Source organism: Chanodichthys erythropterus, chromosome 11, assembly GCF_024489055.1.
Source record: "Chanodichthys erythropterus isolate Z2021 chromosome 11, ASM2448905v1, whole genome shotgun sequence".
Lineage (NCBI taxonomy): Eukaryota > Metazoa > Chordata > Actinopteri > Cypriniformes > Xenocyprididae > Chanodichthys > Chanodichthys erythropterus.
This window is the reverse complement of record NC_090231.1, coordinates 16,120,944-16,143,701: the sequence shown is the minus strand read 5'-3', so window position 1 is coordinate 16,143,701 and position 22,758 is coordinate 16,120,944. Positions and strand designations below refer to the sequence as shown.

The window sequence follows — 22,758 nt, the reverse complement described above, 5'->3', positions numbered from 1 at the left end:
CTTCAGGGCCGCGTTATCCTAATGGGCAACATGGGCTGCAGCCCAGGGCCCCTAACACTTGGGGGGGCCCGCGAGACAATCCTCTTTTGCGTTTTAAAACGCATCGTTGTCACACCCGAATCAAGAGTCACAGGCGCGCAGCGGACACGCACGCAGGAATACAACCAGGACAGTGTGCGTAGCGTCTGGGTATGCACGTGCATATGGCTGGATTGGTGGCCCGCTATTACAGGATTAATACCAATGTATACTTCGGGCGTTCGCATTGCGTAATTCTCGTCATCAAGAGGGTTCGCAGACGTCCGCGCTCCCCGTCCGCGTGCAGCCCAATTTTTGTGATGGCACGGACCGTGTGTGTACTGTACAACAGCCCATGCGAAAGTGAATTGAGTGCTTGACAACAAAAGTCCACTATATAGTGCGCAGTGCACACGCCGAACGCATCTTTCCGCAGCCAAAGACTTTTAGCACGCGCGTCTGTGCGCGAGACAGAAGCCGTGTGCATGTTCATAAAAATGAAGCATAATAGAAATAATGTTGTCAATAACTTGCTAAAGCTTATCTATGCTGTTACTACTAAAATCATTAAGGAGCTGAATAAATGCACAAAGAAAGGGTCCATACAATGTCTTAACGATGATCTATTGCATTTGACCGTCATTTTTAAGGTGGGTTTCTGAAACTTATGCATGCAGTAATGTTAGTACAGAATTTTAAATGAGTCATATTGGTTTTCTGAAAGAAAGAAAGAAAAAAAAAAAAAAAAAAAAAAACGGCCACATCTGCACATTTTAAGATACTGCAATAAATGTAACTCGTACACTCGTTGGGGTGGATACTTTTTATTGAACGAAATAATATGCACATAAAACGTGATGGAAACATATTTAGAGAAGAAACTAATAGTACATTTATTAGGTATAAAACGTGCATTGAAAAAGTCTGTGACAGAATAATTAACTAGAATAATCTTCAGACATATCGCATCTGAAATGATGATATGACCGTTCTGAAATTCCAAAGCCAGAGTCGAATCGGTCGAAACTTTGCGTTCGTTAGCCCAGGGCCCCGCGAAGGCTTAACGCGGCACTGAATGCCTTACACTACTGCGTTACAGCAAAAAGTAATACGTTACTGTAATGCATTACTCTTGTAATGCGTTACTCCCAACACTGAGTATGAATCATTCACTCAATCATTTAGGAACAAAACAAGTGACTGTCTATATGGCTGTATCTCATTTTGAACTGCACCCTCCAGAGGTCACATTTGTCAGTGGCATACGTTATTGGGGGTGTTTCATTTCAGAAATGTAACCTTTTTAAAAACGGTAAAATGACAGGCTCGATGACGTACGCAGTCAAAAAATTCGGAGGACACAGCCTTCGAAATGAAACATATCTTATGAATGAATTACTGAATCAATCACTGAACTGATTCATTTAATATTATGTCTACATTGTATAAAAAGAGCATTGGTGACTGACTACAATCCAGGGCTTTTTTTTTTTGGAAACTTCCAAAACATCCAAGTGTGATGAGTGTCAGTATTGTAGTGCGTGTGTCCTCTCGTCCTTTTCCTGCCTTTAATGATAATGATGTTGATGTTGATTCCTCAATCTCATAGGTGATGAATTAAAGAGAAAAAGTCAAAGGAAGCAGTGCTGGTCCAATTCTTCTTCTGGACATGAGAAAGAGGAAATGCTCACTACAGCAACTTATAAAGAAACAACTGTGAGGGCTTGTGGTGAAGGAGGCACTGAGCATAGGCAGAGATAAGTGAGTGTGAGTGTGTGTCTTATTACACTTCTATTTTCAACCACCAGAGTCTAGGATAACTGTACAGCGGACTTCACTTTAGATTAATGTGCTTGTTTTATGCACAGCTGGGTTGGAGAAACAAAAAGAATTGGACTCTGTGCGTGTGTGTGTGTGTGTGTGTGTGTGTGTGTGTGTGTGTGTGTGTGTGTGTGTGTGTGTGTGTGTGTGTGTGTGTGTGTGTGTGCTTCTCTGAGGGAAAACAGGTGCAATTCAGCAATCAGCAATAGAAAGAAATTACTCATAGCTCTTAGTTGAAAGGCTCACTTGAACAAGCTTGAAAAAAAGAGGCCATCTCAGGAGCAAAAGCCAGCTTATGACCACACCTGTCCAAAACACACCTATTCATGAAAAAACACACCATTTTACTCTGTTCACATATATGAATACATTTTCTATCACAGTTTATTGTATAAAACCCTGAGATTCATTATCAATTTTTTGATGAATAGAAAGCAAAATAGAACAGCATTTGAGCAATAATTTCAAACAGAAAGTACTATCATTGTATTAAATTTAATGCAAGTGTAAAGCGTCTGTAACAGACATTTACTCATTTCCTGCCTAAGCACACCTTATTTTTTCCGCTTGTTTTCTAAGAGTAAAAACAGGTGTGTGCAGAATGTTTGTTTGATGAATGTAAATACTGACATAACTGTGACTTCACTCAGCACTTACATACTGTTGTTCTCATGTTGATTTAATTGATTCTACTACTCTCATTTGTAAGTCGCTTTGGATAAAAGCGTCTGCTAAATGACTAAATGTAAATGTAAATGTAAATAAGTGTGAATCTTGGTTAGAAGAACATGAAACCTTATCTGTCACTAAAGGCCCACCACAACCCAGGATGTGTAACCGACTCTCGGCGGTTTGCGCAGATTAAAGTGTGATTCTCGTAAAATTTTAGGCAGCATCACTATTATTATCAGTCAAATGCAGAGTATTTAAGGTGCAACAAAACCCTCTTTGTAAGTGTTAAACGTGCAACTAATCCCACACAATTTCCTACAAATATGAATCATACCTTAAAATCTGTGACGTATTGATTAGAGGCGACTTACATAGGCTTACACAGAAGGTGGAACTTGAGTCATATTTAGAAAGCAGAAAATCATAAAGAACTAGGTTGGGCTCATTTGACCAGAACACCCTATAAACCCCCTGACAACACCCTAGCATACTAGAACGGCCATAAAGCAACAAACAGTTACAATCCTTGAAACCACAGTGCAACGGCCTGGAAACCATGCACTAAATGGCATCAGGTTTAAAAAAAACTTTCAGTAGTTTAAGTTCAGAGTTTTCAAAGTTACTCTTATTGTGAAAGACTGACAAAGCAGCTATAGTCAGCTTATTTTACTTTCAAAACAAGAAGAGGCAGACTTCTTTTTTACAGTACAATTTTAAGACAGGAACATGTGGCAAGCATCTGTTTAATATTTTAAATAGTCAAAGAGCTGCTCATAAATAGCATTTTTCCCCCATTCTGAGCACAGAATATTAACCACCAGCATCTCTCATAACAGCTGTTCTGCTGCAGTATCACAAAATCACATTTCCTTCTGTTCCTTATGATCCAAAGGGCTGTAAATTGTCAAAGAGACAATTCAACTACCATCAGATCTATCAAAGTCTGCCATAGTTTTGCTCATGGTCAATATGGTGGACATATCGACTCTCAACGGTATGCATTCTGTAGTCTGTTCTTACTGTATATTTTCTTCCTGTCTGTAAAACTGAAGGTGTATACAATTTTAAAAACGCTGAACTCAAAGTGCGGCAGAAAGAAAAGCTGAGCTCACAGCACTGGGGAGATGACTGCATTGTGTTTTATTGTTCAAATGAGAGGAATGAGACTTTTAGAAACAATGTGAAGCCAATCAGGCAGTGAACAGCCTAACAGGAGTTAAAAATAAGAGGGCTGTGGTCCAAATCATTTCTCATAAATTAATATAATTAAAAATAAACATTTTACTGCAGACAGAAAACAAGAGACTCACTGATTGTCATGACAACGGGCAGCCACCTTTGGCACAATGTCTATACTGAAGTAAGCAGCATGTTGCAACTCAACAAAACTAGATCACTCCAATTATAATCAATGGAGTTGCCTAAAGCCACTTCATTTTCCTCTGTATGACTTAAATAAAAATGAAAATGTTTTATTTATATAAAAATATTTTTATTATTTTTCAATGTCTTTTCTTTTATCATTTAAATCATATTTTGTTTGTATCTATATGCAGGCAATAGTAATGTGTAAATGATGTGTTTTGCTCCTCTAAAATGGCCCATGAAAATGAAACTTTAATACTAATGGATTTCCACTGAATTGTGAAGTACAGAATTTTGTACCCATTAGAAATAATGTTAACATTTTACAGTAAGGTTCCACTACATTAGTTAACATGAACTAACAATGAATAATTCTTCTAAAACAAATGTTAATTTCAACATTTACTAATATATTATTAAAATCAAAAGTTGTTTCTGTTAATATTATTTAATGATCCCAATAGTTAACATTAGTTAATGCATTAACATGAACTAACATTATTACAACAGGTTAACAAAGATTAATAAACACTGTAACAGAATTGTTAATGTTGCATTAACAAGCATTAACTAATGAGACATTATTGTAAAGTGTTACTGTAACAGTTTTTTTTAGACGGCTTAGTATTTCTTACAAAGCACTATTGTTGCCAACTTGAACATTTACAATAAGTATATTGCGGACATGCACACTGGTACCTAACCTGTAATGGTCCTTATATTTGATCCTTAATGTTAAAACTTTATTCTTGTTTAAAGGTTTTTAGGGACAAAGTATACAAAATAAATCAGCTGTGTGTGTGGACAAGAGCCAGAGAGAGAGAGAGAGACCGTGGCCCAGTGACCTACTGAGGGCACAAAATTCCTTGCCCTTTTAAAGCGGCACCATCTGTTACCAATCACCTCATTCAAACAAGCAGTACTGTACACTAGACAGAGAGAGAGAACAAGAGCATGAAAACAAAGGAAATGGGGGATGGGAGCAGAGAGGAGGAAAAAAAGATCATCTGAGAACGTGTAAGCGAGAGAGAAAGAGAGAGAGAGAGAGAACACCAAAATAGAGGGAAGAGAGAGAAAAAAAGAATATATCCTCCACTGTGTAAATTTGTCTAGAGTTTAGTGACTCAAGATATTTGGGGGGAGTTGGAGATTATAAATATTTCAGTGCTAACAATAAATGACAGACGCTCAACTGTATGTCTGTTGGCTTCATGGTAATACAAACATACTCAGTGTTCCCCTATAAGGACTGTACTTCAACACAGCACTGCTGACACTTCTCACACAAGATCTGACAAGTTTGAGAAAGAGGAGCTTCGGTAACTGTGGAGCTGATGGCTTTTAGGTCAGAAACACATATGGAAATGCAAAAAGGAATGCTTAGCCAATACATAGCTCCGCTGGGACACCATAAAATGAAAATTCAGTCTTCAGTTAATCACCACTACCTAAATACTGGTCTTTTCTTCACATATCGACAAAAAGCACTAATTTGACGGGAAAGTTTAACATTAATACCTCCATGAGATTGGAATCACTATACATTCTGATACTATATCACGGGACAAAATATTGGCAGGAAAAAAAAAACTTTAATCCAACACAGCTGTGTAGAGTTGACATCCCTCCATCTCATTCCGTTTCAACATCGGAGTCGCTCTCAATATAAAACTGCTATTTCCACCCGCTTGTTCTGCTACATGTCACAGTCACATTAAATATGGCAATAACGACAATAATTTCCACTATAATCAGTGAGCATTACGAGTGCTTATCTCTGAACTAAATGCAAATATGGAATCATCACTCTCAGTGATATTTTCAGAGAAGACTGAAGAGGGAAGGCTTACTTAATCTTGGGGATGCATGAGAGAGCAGATTACACAAACACTGGCTGCTTGTCAGGAAGAGAACAAAACAAGCCTTCTGCAGATGGGACTGCAGGGCAAAGAGTCTGAGAAATGCATCAGGGTGAATCAGAGTTGTGTTAGGCAGCATGCGACCGTTCTCGCTGCTGCAGATGGCATTCATAAATGCATAATCACATCATGCACAATTCAGCTCTTGTGTCTAATTTCCAAAGAATGCTAGGCTCTTATGAGAAGTTGTTTTTCTAAGAAACTGCGCTGCTAAATGAAGGTCTGGTTAGCACCTATGCAAGCAGAAGTTGCAACATCCTTTTTTCAAGGTGTAGCTTTGTTGTTGAAAGATTAGATGTATCTTTGTAAATGTTTTCTAGAGACTTGTTACTCTGTAAATAAGCTGAAGGTTAAAAACTAACCCTTGGGGCCTGTACTTGACCATAAATCAATTTAAAAGTGGCACGCCCAATTCAAGAAACCTGCCAGATTGATGGCAGAGCATTTAACATGAAACATTTACATTTCTGCTTTAATAACAAATTGCTTGACATGCAGACAATTTTGTAAACTTTATGTTTTAAATAGGAATGAAAGAAATGTAAACAGTCTTAGTAATTGTAATATATGCTTACTAAAGTGTGGCAGGTTTTCTTTATTTGCATGCTGAATTGTGATTTACACTGTTACACTGCAAATTGTGTGTCGATTCTCATGCTGAGTGTCATGACAACAGTAAAGTGCTTCTGAAGCAGTATTTAATTTGGCTTGAAATACAACCTGAAGCAAAGCACCTGCAATCATTCACAAACAGGAATTCAATGGAATCTAAACAATGCAGTTTTTTTAAAAGTATACTATGCAACTTTTTGTTTGTTCAAACAAACCAGCAGAGCCAGAGACTGATGCACTCAGCACTTGTCATATATCACAACTATTCAGTGTTTTCAACCACATAAAGTTTAGGTGTCAGGCATTTAAATACACATATGTACTAGAAAAACAATACATTTATAGTTTGTAAAATACACACTGATGTCTATGGAAGTGGCAATAACAATCCTTTCAATTACAAATTGATGACATGTTTTATTCTTTTCAGATACACATTGTGTAGGTCACTATATAGTTTACTGTGTTCTTCTTCCACTTCACCATCCACTTACTTTTGTGTATTTTGGTGGAAAGGGATGAATTTACGTGTTGTAAATACGTATATAAATTCTCTAAATTGCAGTATAAACTAACATGGTGGCACCCATCACGCGGTATAGATAAGCTAACTTGATCATTATAAAGGTTTTTAAATGACAAAACACATTCACTTAAATGTATTCAAACTCACACTGGGGGGGTGGGCAGTTAGATCAGCTAAAATATTTCAAACTTGCGTGCAAAAGGGTTAAATAATGAGTCAATGTATCATCAATCCTTCTTCCAAAATGGTAAGCCTACTATAAGTAAGTACTAGCGGTATGGTTTTTTGCAGGAAATTGTGTACATACATCACTCACTAATGCGTGTCTCATCATATCCATAAATAAACTTTTAGTTGTCACAAGGAGTGAGAAAGGTTGATACGGATGCACTAAATTTCGGACCTCTGGGGAATCACATATTTTTAAAAACAGAGAACAGAGGGGAGTCTTCTGACAAAAAGAGAACACAACAGAACTCGTAATAAAACAAGAATCAACATTGGATTGGCTTTTTGGAAATGGTGAGAACTAAAACACCATGAAAATAAAACATAACTAAGCAGAACATAACCATTACACTTAACAGGTGAGTAAGGTATTTTATTGAACTGATATTGGTAGCTCTCTAACAGAGTTCATTGTAAAACATTATCTATTGAGAAGAGTAATTTCATTATGGGTTGTTGTAGTGCTGTGCTGGAATCAGTGCTGTAATGTACTTTGTTACAGTACTTAAGTATTTTTTGGGAGAATCTGTACTTGAGTTTTTATATTTGTGTCAACTTTTACTTTTACTCCACTACATTACCTAAATAAAATGTATACTTTTACTCCGATACATTTTCCCAAAGCATTTTCATTACTTACTACAAAATAAAGTTGGAAGAACACAGACAGCAAGCAAGCATGTGCAAACAAGTGCTTGCATAACTGCGGTTGATTTGATTTTCCGGGTTGCACCCGTTGCTGGAGCGGCTGAGAAGAGTGCGCTGTCATTATACAGTACGAGAGCGGCCTCTAGAGGCGAAATAAAAACTATCACTGATGACTCGTAGAGTTTGTTTTGACACGTGATATGAGGCTGCATGCTGCACAGAGCGGGACACTTCAAAAAGGATTTAAAACGGACAGCAAAACGGTATGTTATAAAGTGTACACTAGAGTGTACACTGTTGAGAGGATGCTAACATTAGTAGTACCTCAAGCGGTTAAAACAATGTGACAAAAACACCAACTGTTTCATGTCACGATTGTTACCATTCATTTGCATCAGTTTATATCCACTCAAGTAACATTCTAAACATTGACTTTAACTTCTACCAAAGTCATTTTCTGTTAAGATATATACCTTTACTAAGTATGGTTTTCGAGTATTTTATACACCACTGGCTGTAATTTATTTTTAAGTAAGTATTATTGTCGTAGTTGTCATGATCACCGTCAGTTCCTGTCAGTTCCCGGAATACATTTCCCATCATCCTCTCTGCCAGTCACCTGCACACACTTCACACTAATCACTAATCACCACACCCAGCTGCAGCTCATTACCAGGACTATAAAAGACTCTTACACACATCACCTCACCGCTAGGTCTTGTTTTCCCTGTGATACATTTCCAAGCGTTTATCCTGTTTCCCTGCCGGTTCCGGATTCCGGATTCCGGGTTCCGGGTTCCGGTTCTGGTTCTGGTTCTGGTTCCTGATCCCTGATAGTTGCCTTCCTTTTGACCACTGCCTGTTCTCTGATGTTCCTGTTTGCCCCGTTTGACCATGACTGTACGACCACGCTCAACATTTAATAAAGCTTTGCATGTGGATCTTACTCTGAGTCCCGCTTTCGTTACAGAAGACCTAGCCACACCAAGATCCAGCAGCTTTGTTGGGCGTCCTAATCCCAGCATGGATCCCACAACGCACCTTGTAAGCCTTCGTCAAAATAACTGCACCCTGGAGGCACATATTCAAAGATTCCTGGACATTGCTAATTTTTCTGATTTAGCGGACTGTGCCCTCATTGACTTTTTTGCCTATGGATTAAACGAACCTCTTAAGGGGTATTTAATCGCTAATGGTCCCCGAGGGACATTTATGGAATTCTTGGACTTTGCCCTGCTTACCGATGGTTCGCGTTTTACTGTGGGTGTCATGGGGAAATGCGACACCGCAGTGAATCATGTAATGGCCGCCGCATCAGAGAACACTCACAAAATGGCGGCCACTACAACATCAAGTCACGCCTCCGCTGATCGCCCAGATCCACGTCATGTCTCCGCTGATCGCCTAGAGCCACGTCCTGTCTCCGCTGATCGCCCAGATCCACGTCATGTCTCCACTGATCACCCAGAGCCACGTTCTGTCTCTGCTTATTGCCCAGATCCACGTCATGACTCTGCTGATCACCCAGAGCCTCGTCACGTCTTAGCACTCAAGTTCGCCGGTCGCGACGCACTCAAGTTTGCCGGTCGCGACGCACTCAAGTTCGCCGGTCGCGACGCACTCATGTTCGCCGGTCGTGACGCACTCCTGTTCTAGGGGGCGTTCCAGCCATTGAATCCACTCCAGAACCGTGTGCCTGACCCGCCGTGGCTGCCCGAGGCACCTGACCCGCCGTGGCTGCCTGAGGCTCCTGACCCACCGTGGCTGACAAAGGCTCCTGACCCGCCGTTGCTGCCCGTGACACCTGACCCGCCGTGGCTGCCCGAGTTCCTGGAACCTGCATTGGAGACCCCGTTCCTGTCAGCCTTAAGATCTCCAATGCACCCCCCCCCACCCCAGCTGTTCCTTTTACGCCGAGAGGACGCGACTTCCGGGAGGGGGGCATTATGTCATGATCACCATCAGTTCTTGTCAGTTCCCGGACTACATTTCCCATCATCCTCTCTGCCAGTCACCTGCACACACTTCACACTAATCACTAATCACCACACCCAGCTGCAGCTCCACCCAGACCACGCTCAACATTTAATAAAGCTTCGCATGTGGATCTTACTCTGAGTCCTGCCTTCGTTACAGTAGTATTGCTATGTCTATTAATGGATATAGCTATATTAATGTCTTCAGCTAGTCAGCTTGAAATCCTTTCCATTTAAACTGGTTATATTCATTTTTTTTTAAAGAGTAGTAGGATAAAAATTCTGCAGTTATGCAGAGCCAAGGCACAACCAAAACAATTTTCTTCTGCAAAATGCATGCAGTTTTTTTTTTTTTTTAAGCTAGAAGTTACATAGTATACCTTTATCTTTTTAAAGTTTTTTTGTGTTATCTTAAATCGTAGCACTTGGTGCGAGGCTGTGAAAACAGTGAAATTTGACACAACGGCCAAGATGTGTATGGCATATGTTACAAAATAAGAGCAGAGTGAATGCAAGAAAGTGTCCTGCATAATCTGCCTCTGACAGACTGACAAATTGAAAAGATTGCTGTGGACTGTGGGCTAGTGATGGGTTTATGTTTAATGTTATGAAAATAAAACAATCAATATATTGACTTTATAATATAAGCAACCAATGCCTTAAAATATATTCATTTGGGGGCTTATCACAACTAAAAATCTATGCGATTAATTTGGTTAATTAATAAGCATAGAGTATCATGTTACTAATTAGATGAAAAATTTCATTCGATTGACAGCCCTAATTATTAGTGATACCATGACTCCTCTGGCAAGGTTTTAGAAGTTCATGAGTTATGACTGTGTTGAATTATACAGACAGCTGTTGGCTTAATCCAGAACATGTGCTTCAATTCCATTTTTTTTATTTTTTTTTTTTAAATATCATACCCTCTGGGATGAATACATTAAAATATTCATAATAAAATATGTAGGTCAATCACTTCAGCTCTGATGGGATATGATGTTCGGATTTTGGGAGTTCAGCTGCCAATGGAGCTAAACCACAACCACCTGTTAGGACTTCATTTCATCCCCCTCTCGTGTTCTTTTCAGCCCTCTATCGTCTGTCTCCTTATCACTGCTCTCCATGCCCTAAACCCCTCTCGTCCTCCATGCTTCTTTATCCCTTCTCCTTCACACCATCAGTTTATACTTCTCAAATATGTTCCTGCTTTCTCACATGCCCTCCAATCACATTCTTTCTTTCCAGTTTCTCTCTCTCATATTAAGCAATATAAACTCTATTAATCTCTTTCACCCTCGATACACCACAATCTCCTCCCGTCTCTATCTAAAACGCAACCTTTTCACAAACCACTTGACCTTAAAAGAAACCCACAGACTGCTCCACAATGCCATTGCTAGAAATGAGATGGCTAACATAATCACTGTAGTACCTTTAAAATACCAAATGTTAAAGGACAAACTTCTGCATAATTCAGTTTAAAAGTTAATTAAAATATGTGGTAAGATCCTCCCAAAAAGAGATTAAAACTCATTACTCCAAGTTATATGCCCGTCATCTGCCTGTATTCACTTATTCACTCTCTTTAAACTGTCAATCAGCCTTTTAATTAAATGCAGCTCAGATGCAAACACATACAAACATGCTCATTTACATCACAAATAACTTGGCTATGAATAAAATGACAAAACCTTGCACTTGTGCAAAACCTTGGAATTATGTGAAAACACACACACACACACACACACACACACACACACACACACACACACACACACACACACACACACACACACATGTTTGTTTTTGTGAATTGTGGGGACTTTCCATAGACTTCAATGCATTTTACACTGAACAAACTGTACATTCTATCCCCCTACCCTGCCCCTACCCCTAAACCTAACCCTCACAGGAAACTGTGCAAACTTTTACTTTTTCACAAAAACTCATTCTATATGATTTATAAACCCATTTACATTGTGGGGACCGCTGGCTGGTCCCCACGATGTAGGTGAACTCAGGTTTATATTACATCATGGGGACATTTGGTCCCCACAATGTAATATAAACAAAAGCACACACACACACACACACACACACACACACACACACACACACACACACACACACACAACATTGTACATATTTCTTATTGTCATTTGCAGAATGAGAGCCGCTTTTTTATTCTCATGGGCACACAATGGAGCTATTCAAGAACCATTTAAATTATGCCACCATTTTCACTTAGAAACCTATTTCTAAGTACTTCCATAAAAGGAAAAATATATGCCTGGAAGTTTTCTAGAGGTTTTTATGGTCATGTTATGGATCATGCATAATGCAACACAGCCAAAAGACTGGTGACCCTTAACCTCAGCTGTCAGAGGTTAGGATGCCAGTCTAAAGTAAAACTATGATCTTAACTGATGTTTTAAAATGAGTTCAGTGCTGAACTACCAACTTTGCCTATGCCAGTATTTTATTCTGTCTATTCAACTTCTTTTCAAGTGGTTGGTGTACTAGAGCTGCGCAATAAAAAAAAAAAATATATAAATAATAATAAGAAAAAAAATTATATATATATATATATATATATATATATATATATATATATATATATATATATATATATTTTTTTTTTTTTTTTTTTTTGCGCAGAGGTTGAGAATTTAAACCAATTACCAGTAATTACAACAGTTTCATCCAGGTTAAAACCATTTTGTTACACTTCCATTTGCTGTGGTACACAAAAATGAGCGCTGAAGAAACACTACCTGACACCAAAAGAAGCTTCAAAACAGAGCACTGTTAGTAATTATTTTGTAATCTCTCATAATGTAAATGTGTGGTCTATGGAAGTAAAATAACATCAAATGTCATTAAAACAAAAAAGCATCTTGAATTGCACTAATTGAAAAAAAAAAAAAAAATGCATTGCATTAACAGTGCTTTCAATTTAACCCTTTAGAACCTGAAGCTAAAATAGGTTGTTTTCACATATTTTGTTTTGATGACTATAAAATTCTAACACAATATGCTATCTTCAAGTGCAAGCTGTTGTTTTCTTTTTCAGAACACAAATGGCTTTCAATAAATTACACTTATTGACCATTATTGTGTGTGGTGAGATTGTAAACAGAATTTAATTAGACATTATTTAGAAAAAAATCATAAAAATCATGAACAAAAGAATCTAACATTTCAAAGTTGAAAAACAATAATACATATATACATACATCGATCAGGAATAACATTATGACCACCGTCCTAATATTGTGTTTGTCCCCCTTTTGCTGCCAAAATAGCCCTGACCCATTAGAGGCATGGTCTCCACTAGACCCCTGAAGGTGTGCTGTGATATCTGGCACCAAGATGTTAACAGCAGATCCTTTAAGTCCTGTAAGTTGCGAGGTGGGGCCTCGCAACTTACAGGACCATCAGACTTGTTTGTTCAGCACATCCCACAGATGCTCGCCTGGATTGAGATCTGGGGAATTTGGAGGCCAAGTCAACACCTCTAACTCGTTGTAGTGTTCCTCACACCATTCCTGAACCATTTTTGCTGTGTGGCAGGGCACATTATCCTGCAGAAAGAGGCCACAGCCACCAGGGAATACCATTTCCATGAAAGGGTGTACATGGTCTGCAACAATGCTTAGGTAGGTGGTACGTGTCAAAGTAACATCCACATGGATGGCAGGACCCAAGGTTTCCCAGCAGAACATTGCCCAAAGCATCACACTGCCTCCACCGGCTTGCTTTCTACCCATAGTGCATCCTGGTGCCATGTGTTCCCCAGGTCAGCGACGCACACGCACCCGTGATGTAAAAGAAAACGTGATTCATCAGACCAGGCCACCTTCTTCCATTGCAACTAGCATTAACTTCTTGAGTAATTTGAGCTACAGCTCATCTGTTGGATCGGACCACACAGGCCAGCCTACACTCGGCATGTGCATAAATGAGCCTTGGCCGCCCATGACTCTGTCACCGGTTCCCCACTGTTCCTTACTGTAATAAGCCGTATATTCCCGAAAAACACATGATGACGACTGTTTGGAACAATCTGAATTATTTTGATTATTTTTCAACTATGAACCCATTTTAAAAGGGTTAATGCAGTGGTTCCCAACTTTTTTTACGCCAAGGTCCACCTCCTCTCTGAATCAACACGGTTTGCGCATCAATTTGTTTGCGCATCAATTTGCGCACTCGCGCATAATGTACGACTGCTGTATGTCACTGTATGTAATCGTCTTTACCTTCATTACCATTGTCATACATCAAAACCCTTTTAGCAACACAGGTTTTCTTTTTCCAACTGAGAGAGTTTGCATTTTGAGCACTGTTCAGTCTGTATTTCACAGCAGCACGATGAGAAATGGCCTGGGCTGAACCGAAACAATCACAGAATACGTACGAGAGAGGTGGTGCCTTGTTTTAAATGTATTTTTTAATTAATTTAATTAAATTTATAAAATCAAACGTATTAATAATTAAATTAAGGAATTATATTAATATATTTAAATTAATTTTAATTTATCTCACGGCCCACCTGGAGGAACACTGAGGCCCGTGGGAACCACTGGGTTAATGCATTGTATTACCAGGGTTTGCATATCTGAGAGCTGAAATGCACACATTTTTCAGTTTAACATGCTTTTTTTGTTGCAAAAACAATTCAACATGCGGACATTTGTCATTCTTTTACTTCCATAGTGGTCACCATTTTTGTTCTCCAGCATAGGGGCTTTCACACTGAATAGTTGTAGGAACTCTGTTATAGGAACTAGCCACTAGGATAGTTCCCTAAGGGGCCGTTCACACAGAACGCGCTTTTCTATTCCATTGCGCTACTTTCCCATTGTTTTTCTATGTAAACACGCACTTGACGGATGTGCATGACCGTTACGCTCGCATCTCGCGTCTTTTGCAGTGCCTCGCACATGAGCACCGTGTTTTTAAGACGCCGTGTCAAGTTAAAAGAATTTCAACTTTTACACGCAGCGCCGCTCATCAATGTCAGTTCCAAAACAGTGGACCAATCAGAAGAACTTGGAGGCGGGGCAAGCGTTGCGAGTTGGCATGACAACTGTTTTATATAATGGCAACATGGCGGAGGAGGCGCTCATTATTATCTTATTTTCTTTTTTTCCATGTCAAAACTTGTATCTGTAAATTCTACAGTTTGCCTATTTCTATTATTTCCGTTATTGTCGTTATTGCATCACGTCTCAAAGGCGCGTTCTATGCTGCGCTTTTTTTTAAAACCACTCCTGAGCGCTGCGTCACGCGTTTTTAGACGCAAAGACGCATTCTGTGTGAACGTCCCCTAAGAACTAATTTCTCCCCCGGGCCATGTTCCTTGTTGCATTTGCACAGGGAATAGGAACTCTGAAGAAGCCAACAGCGGCATCTTTAATTGCGGCATTTACAAATGCTAAAAAACGGTGGACGGAGGATGCCATGATCAGAGCTGTGTTTGCATAATTTACGCAACAGAAAGAGCAAAAAGTGGGGCAAAGAGACGAATCTCCTATGACAACTTTCAGTATTACATATCATCGAGTCGGAGAAAAGAACACAACCCTGCAAACAGCAGGTAAATGCAGTTAGCACTGTTTTCCATGTGTGTGAAGTAATGTTTACACAGCTTTTTTAAAAATGCCTGGTGCCGGTGTTTGACGTGTTTGAGCTGTGCTTCATATATTGCTACACTACTGACAATAGACAATTGACCTTTTTTGCACAGGTAATTTCACCAAACTTCACATGAAGACTACAAGGCATATACACAGTGTTAATAATTCATTGTACTGTAGTGTCTTTATAATGTCAACTTTCGCAAGAATTGGCAGAGTTGTTACAATTAATAGTCAATGTGAGATTGATTTACTGAAGCATAACCAGCAAGAACATAATTCAAGGACACATATCACTGCTTGCCATGACATTCAGTTGCCATTCATAAAATAAGCATTTTTATAATATATATAAATTATATAATCATTCTCCCCTATGTGTATAGAAAAACAAGTGTGCTTCTTTGAAAATGGCCCTATTTACAAAACCGACACCCTCTGCTCTACTCTTTGAGAATAACCTTTCATATTCCGTATGCTCTGCTTCCTGTTGTGTGTTGAATGCACTTCTCTGCAAGTGATGCAATCTAAAGAAGCAATTAGACAAATGGCATATACACTCAAGTAATGCACCTTCCTTTATTTATTTCAAGAAAACTTTAGACTATAGATTGAGTGTATTAATTAAAAAGTCCTCAAGCTATCCTCTATTTCCTGGATCCATTACAATGCGGCTGTGATCTAGATTCTATGCCAGTCCTCTATGCCCTGACTTTTCTCATTTTCTTCACTTCGACCTGCTTGCAGAGTACTTTGTCTTGTAAAAGCTCCAAAAAAGACTGTGGGACTGCTTTGAGGGTTCCTTCGGGCCTCGACAATACTCAGGAAGTCAGGCTGCTTGGTGTTTATGTGTGTCAGTGTGTGTGTCCTTTCTTCTGACCTACATTTGGAAAACCAGACTGGGAATGCAAGGTTCATATGTGGTTAAAATAAACATTAACTCTGCCAAGTAATATCATTGTGGTCCTGCAATTTCTGAGGAAGAAAAGGCAATCCATCCCCAAAGATTTCCAGTACAGTCAGACTCAGACTATGACTCCATGGCATTGGTTCATCTCAGCATTTGGCAGAACAATCAGAGGGTGATAGTGATACCTGTTCCCTTTTCTCGGAAGATCTGTGGCTTAAGTCATTATTCAACTGTATGAACTCACTTCCTGCACATTTCCCGGAGCCATTTTACATTTACAGATAAATTCAGCACCACTCCCATATCTTCAAATTATTAGCTAGATCTAAATGCAGTTTTTTGCTATATATTTTATAGGATATGTATTCAGCATAGCAATTTGAAAAACAGTTTGCAATAAAAATCTGTCAGCAGTATACTAAAGGGTTAGTTCATCCAAAAATGAAAATTCTGTCATTTATTACTTACCCTCATGCTGTTCCACACCCATAAGACCTTCGTAATCTTCGGAACACAAATTAAGATATTTTAGTTGAAATCCAATGGCTCCGTGAGGCCTCCATAGGGAGCAATGATACTTTATCTCTCAAGATCTATTAATGTACTAAAAACATATTTAAATCGGTTTGTGTGAGTACAGTGGTTCAATATTAATATTACAAAGCGACAAGAATATTTTTGGTGCGGCAAAAAACAAAACAAAATAACGACTTATTTAGTGATGGCCGATTTCAAAACACTGCTTCAGGAAGATTCGGAGCACAAATGAATCAGTGTATCGAATCTGCTGTTCAGATATTTTTAGTACCTTTATGGATCTTGAGAGAGGAAGTGTCATTGCTCCTTATGGAGGCCTCACGGAGCCATCGGATTTAAACTAAAATATCTTAATTTGTGTTCCGAAGATTAACGAAGGTCTTATGGGTGTGAAACGGCATGAGGGTAAGTAATAAATGACAGAATTTTCATTTTTGGGTGAACTAACCCTTTAAGATATTGGATGTTTCTTTTGCATAATCGGATATGCTTATGCTCAAAATTTTTAATAAAGGCCTTTTCTTTACTAAAAGTAAAGAAATGACTGCTGAGATGGGAATTATGAAATCTTCCAGTTAGTCAGTGAGAAGTGTGAAAGAAATAAAATAAGAAATTTCAAAGATGGTGTGAGGTTACTGTCAGTGCCTTGTAATCATTTTTTTTCAATTATGTGTGAGTTAGTCATTTTAAGAGGTTACTTACTGATTCCGTTCAACTTGTAGAACCAATTTCACGTCCTGGGCTGACACCAGAATCTCCCCCCTCTCTGGAAACTGGTCCTGATGAGAAGGAAATTACAGATTAATTTTTTATTTTTCAGATCAGAAAATCATACTAATCTTACAGCACTACTTTTTTCAACATTAATAATAATTAGTAATGTTACTTGAGCATAAAATCAGCATATTAGAATTATTTCTGAAGGATCATGTAACACTAAAGACCGCAGTAATGGCTGCTGAAAATTCAATAATATTAACTGTAATTTCATGTATGTAATAATATTTCTCAATATTAATGTTTTACTGTATTTTTGATCAAATTAATGCAGCAAATTTAAATTAAATAAATATACAAAATTTCAATGGAATGCTGACTTCAAACCCTGTAAGCGTTATGATTTAGAGCAGGGGTCTCAAACTCAAATTGGCGGAGGGCCGTTTCTGTGATTGACACCTCATAGGAGGGCCATATTAACATTCAAGCGCAACAAAGCGCAACATTTCAGAAAATTTACTTTCCCTTGCATTATTTCTCATTTACATCAAATTTGCCTACTAAAATATCTTTATACCTATACTATAAATATTTTATTTACCATACTAAATGTAGGCAGAAGTGTCTCTCTCATTGTTACAGAGTGTAATATAATTATATAATACTATTACTAATATAATACACTAATATACTATTAATTGCAATAATCTGGTGCAACTTCTCACATCCAACAAGGTGCATGGAATTTAAAAAAAAAAAAAAAAAAAAAAGTAATTTAGGAACAAAACCATCAACACTTGTGGCGTGGAGGGGTCAGAAATGAACAAAAAACTGGAGCTATATCAACTTTATTTTGCCAAAAAAAAAAAATTCTCTCATTGTTACATACATTATTAGTTTTTAATATTTAGTGGAAGTATTTTCCCTTACTTTATGTTAGCTTAAATAACATTAAAATTTTGCACTGACCAACACTGTAGGCTACTGAACAAATACAATCCCTGAATACATTTGTACACTCTTCTGTTCCTTGACAGACACCTGACAGCGCATTTGTCCAAGATTTAATGGCTGCATCAGACGCGTTTCGGTGGTTTAAATCGACGCTCGTGACTTAAAGTTGAGTGCTTTTACTTTAATTTAGGCAAGCGCGCTCATAATAGAAGCAACACGGTTGAGAGCGCGGCTCATGGTTGCATAGCAACGACAGACGCAACTGGAGCGAAAGCGCATTGGAAAGAAGGAGAATGTGGCGCCATTAACACTCGCACCCCTCCTGTTCAACCTATATATGCTGCCACTGAGCCAAATAATGAGAATCACCTAACCTAACCTATCACCTAACGACTACAGCGCCATTGATTCCCTGTGCCAGTGCACTGATGAAAATAAAATTGGATGTGCCAAAACTTCTTCCAGTTAAACAAAGACAAAACTGAAGTCATTGCATTTGGAAACAAAGATGAAGTTCTCAAAGTGAACATGTACCTTCATTCTAGGGGTCAAACAACTAAAAATCAAGTCAGGAATCTTGGTGTGATTTTGGAGTCGGACCTGAGTTTCAGTAGCCATGTAAAGACAGTAACTAAATCAGCATATTATCATCTCAAAAATATTGCAAGAATAAGATGCTTTGTCTCCAGTCAAGACTTAGAGAAACTTGTTCATGCTTTCATCACCAGCAGGGTGGATTATTGTAATGGTCTCCTCACTGGTCTTCCAAAAAAGACCGTAAGACAGCTGCAGCTCGTACAAAGCGCTGCTGCCAGGATTCTGAGCAGAACCAGAAAACATAAACACATCACACCAGTCCTCAGGTCCTTGCACTCGCTTCCAGTTGCATTTAGAATTGATTTTAAAGTACTGTTACTTGTTTATAAATCACTCAATGGCCTAGGACCTCAATACATTGCAGATATGCTCATAGAATATAAACAGATCACTCAGATCATCAAGTCACTTAGAAATACCAAGGGTTCACTCAAAGCAAGGAGAGTCTTCTTTTAGCTGTTATGCCAGCCGCAGCTGGAACCAGCTTCCAGGAGAGATCAGGTTTGCTCCAACAGTAGTCACATTCAAATCCATACTCAAAACACATCTTTTTATCTATGCATTTGCTGATTGAGCACTGTGCTATGTCCAAACTGTTTGCATTTTATTTATCTTTTTATTCTTTTAATTCCTTTTCCTGTTTTTATTTCATTTTTAATATATTTTATATCTTTTATGTATCATCTTGTTATTTCTGACTTTTAATGCATTTTAAATATTGCTTTCTGGTTGAAAGAGCTGGGAGAATTAGGAAGAAAGCATTTGTGATTAAGTTAAAATTTGGTAAATTTGGATAAGGGGACAAACCATGGGGAAATTTGAGCTGTGGTGCATGGTTAAGATATCTCTGGATTACAGTCAGGACACTTTCCAAAGGGGAAATTTGAACTGCGTTGCATAGATAAGATATCTCCGGAAGGGGGATTAGGGCTGTGTGGTGCAGTTTGAGGTGTCTTGGCAAAAGGGGAGATTGAAACTTTGTTTATCAGTTTGAAGTGCCTTAAGGAATTCTGTCGTGTGAGGAAGATCCATTTAGATCCGTTCTCATGGATAGATCCATTTAGATCCACTCTGACGGACAACAACAGCAACAACAACAACAAAAAACTCCCTAAAACTTCCTAGCTCTTCCATCCAGATAGCAAAATTCTCTGTTTTTACTGTTATTTTCTATTCCTTATGTTCTAATTTTATTTTCTTCTTTATGTAAAGCACTTTAAATTACCATTGTGTATGAAATGTGCTATACAAATAAAATTGCCTTGCCTTGCCTTGCCTAATATGGAAGTCAAATCCCCAGTAAAGAGCTCTCTCCAAAAAAATTTCAACTATGTCACCCAAAACAACTAGTCTTTTTTGAAAAGAAAATTAGCTTCTTTTTTTTGCACACTTAAAGCCTGCCATAAAGGAAAGACATTGTGTTGAAGCCAATGGACCAGAGCTAGTGTTTAGCATGTGTTTGCTCTAGATGCCCTGCTTGTGGTTAGCTCTGCTAGCAGATAAAATGGGTAGGAGGCTGACGACTTTGATCCTCCGTGTAAACCCTTTCCAAGAAGTCAGACATCAGTAGACATGAACTCCTCCCTCAAGCCATGAAAAGTCCTACGATACAAATGGAAAATCTCTTAGTCCAGCGGCAACCAAAGTCAGTAAGATGTTCAACAGACCTTGGGGAGAATGCTGTATAAACAGTCCCCCTATAGGGACCACATATGAAATGACTGGAGCAGCAGTGAAAAGGGATGATTTCAAATGTGAAACATCTTGCTGCTAGCACATTCTGAGAAAGTAATTTGATGGTGGCAGTGTTTGTGAATTATTACTATCCAGCTTGCTATTGCTCATACAGCAAGATGGAAGATGATAAAATCAGAAAAAACAAAAAAAACAAAACAAAAAAGCAATTAGACTTACAATAAAGAGGGGACTCAAGATATATCGAGGTACAGGAGAGACCAGAACACCCCAGAAACCACATAACAATGACCTTGGAAACTAACCACAACAGCTTAGAAACGTTTGCATAGCCAAACCACCACTCTTAATATCTTTATAAAATGTAGAAATCACATAGCAACACCCTGAGCAACCACATAGCAACACCCTGTCAGTTTTTAATGCAACTGTGGAGGGATTATTGAAAAATAAAGACATATTTTCTATGTGAAGAGAGGATGCATTAGAAACCACAGGACTACACGTACAGACATCTGTCAGAATGTTCTATCCTGAGGGGGAGTTTCGCTCCATGGGATAAAGGAAGACGAGGAGGTTTGAGACAAGTTCACATCTCACAAATCATACGGGGAAAGGTTGAGATGGAAGAAATGAGGAGTTGAAGAGGGGGTCACTTTTTCCTGAACATGTAATCACTTGCCGACCCCAAGAGCTTCATGCCGCCAAGGCCGGATTTATGCATTGGCATTCTAAGCATATGCCTATGTTCACAATAATAATGATTATTATTATTATAATGCTAAAACTCTGTAAGACAATTACTTTTAACATTTAAACTATTGTCACTGTCAGGCAGAAATCTTTTATTCTATTTTTTGTCATTATAATATATATTTTTTTCATAAATCATTACTATTGGTCACCCTTTACCTTTATCTGTGGATTTTCCAAAAATTGAACCAATGAAAAGTATTAAAAACAGCTTGAGACTAAACCTCATATCTCCACCTGCGTCACACACAGTTTGGACCGTCTATGCTTGCTTGCAATGCAAAGGTAAATAAAGAACTGGTTGTTTGAATAAGAACTGTGTTCCTTTACCTAAGAAACGCTATATATATATATATATATATATATATATATATATATATATATATATATATATATATATATATATATATATATATATATATATATATATATATATATATATGTATAGTAGTCAACATTTGAAGTGGATCAAAACCTTTCATCAAAGTTGTCCTAAAACCTTCTTTTTAGGGTTGTCAAAATTGCTCAAAAATGACGTTTGAATATTCCCTCAAATATTTATGGTTGGACATTTATAATATCTTTACAAATGATCAAATATACCCATGCGATTCATGACTGGTTTTGTGGTCCAGGGTCACATATATATAAAGGCTAATTTTTTTATTCAAAAATGTATTTTGCCTATGTGAGGTAAACTGGCCCTGTATGCCGCTGTCAAAGAGACAAGTGAAGGCACGAGTGAAGGTGTCAGAGGACAGCAGGAGAAATGGATGTTAGAAAAGGGGAGATAGAAAGATGAAAGATGAAGACACAAACACAAGACTGCTTGAAGTGATTGTACAGAAGTGTAGATGACAGAAGTTGTCGTAATATTCTGTGTGAAGTCTCTTAAGTAATGCAGTTGGAATTCAGATCCCCAGACTCAGCAGTCAAAACAAGTCAGCACACCCTAAATCTATTATCGTTTAACATTTCATTCTTGTCAAATGCTTGATTTGTGTTCGCTTTATTTGCACTCTATGTCTCAGGCACAGCCAATTTAGTCTAGGTCACTTTGGACTAAAAAAACATCTTTTGAATAGTAGGTAGAAATAAAATGTACTTATTTCCCCAGACACCTTCCTCTAATGATGATATATTGCTTAAAAAAAAGTTTAGA

General features: G+C 38.2%; 1 protein-coding gene across 3 annotated transcripts in view; it reads right to left on the bottom strand.

Moving 5' to 3' along the window:
- The window catches only part of adam19a (ADAM metallopeptidase domain 19a), a 120,524-nt gene that overhangs the window by 67,969 nt on the left and 29,797 nt on the right, over positions 1-22,758 (bottom strand). For all 3 annotated transcript variants that reach the window (XR_010896499.1, XM_067401865.1, XM_067401866.1), the window contains exon 3: positions 17,583-17,659. Coding sequence is in view for 2 of the 3 variants with exons in the window: in XM_067401865.1 (XP_067257966.1) it covers positions 17,583-17,659 (77 nt within the window). In the remaining variant the exon portion in view is untranslated. The remainder of the gene's footprint in view (positions 1-17,582; positions 17,660-22,758) is intronic.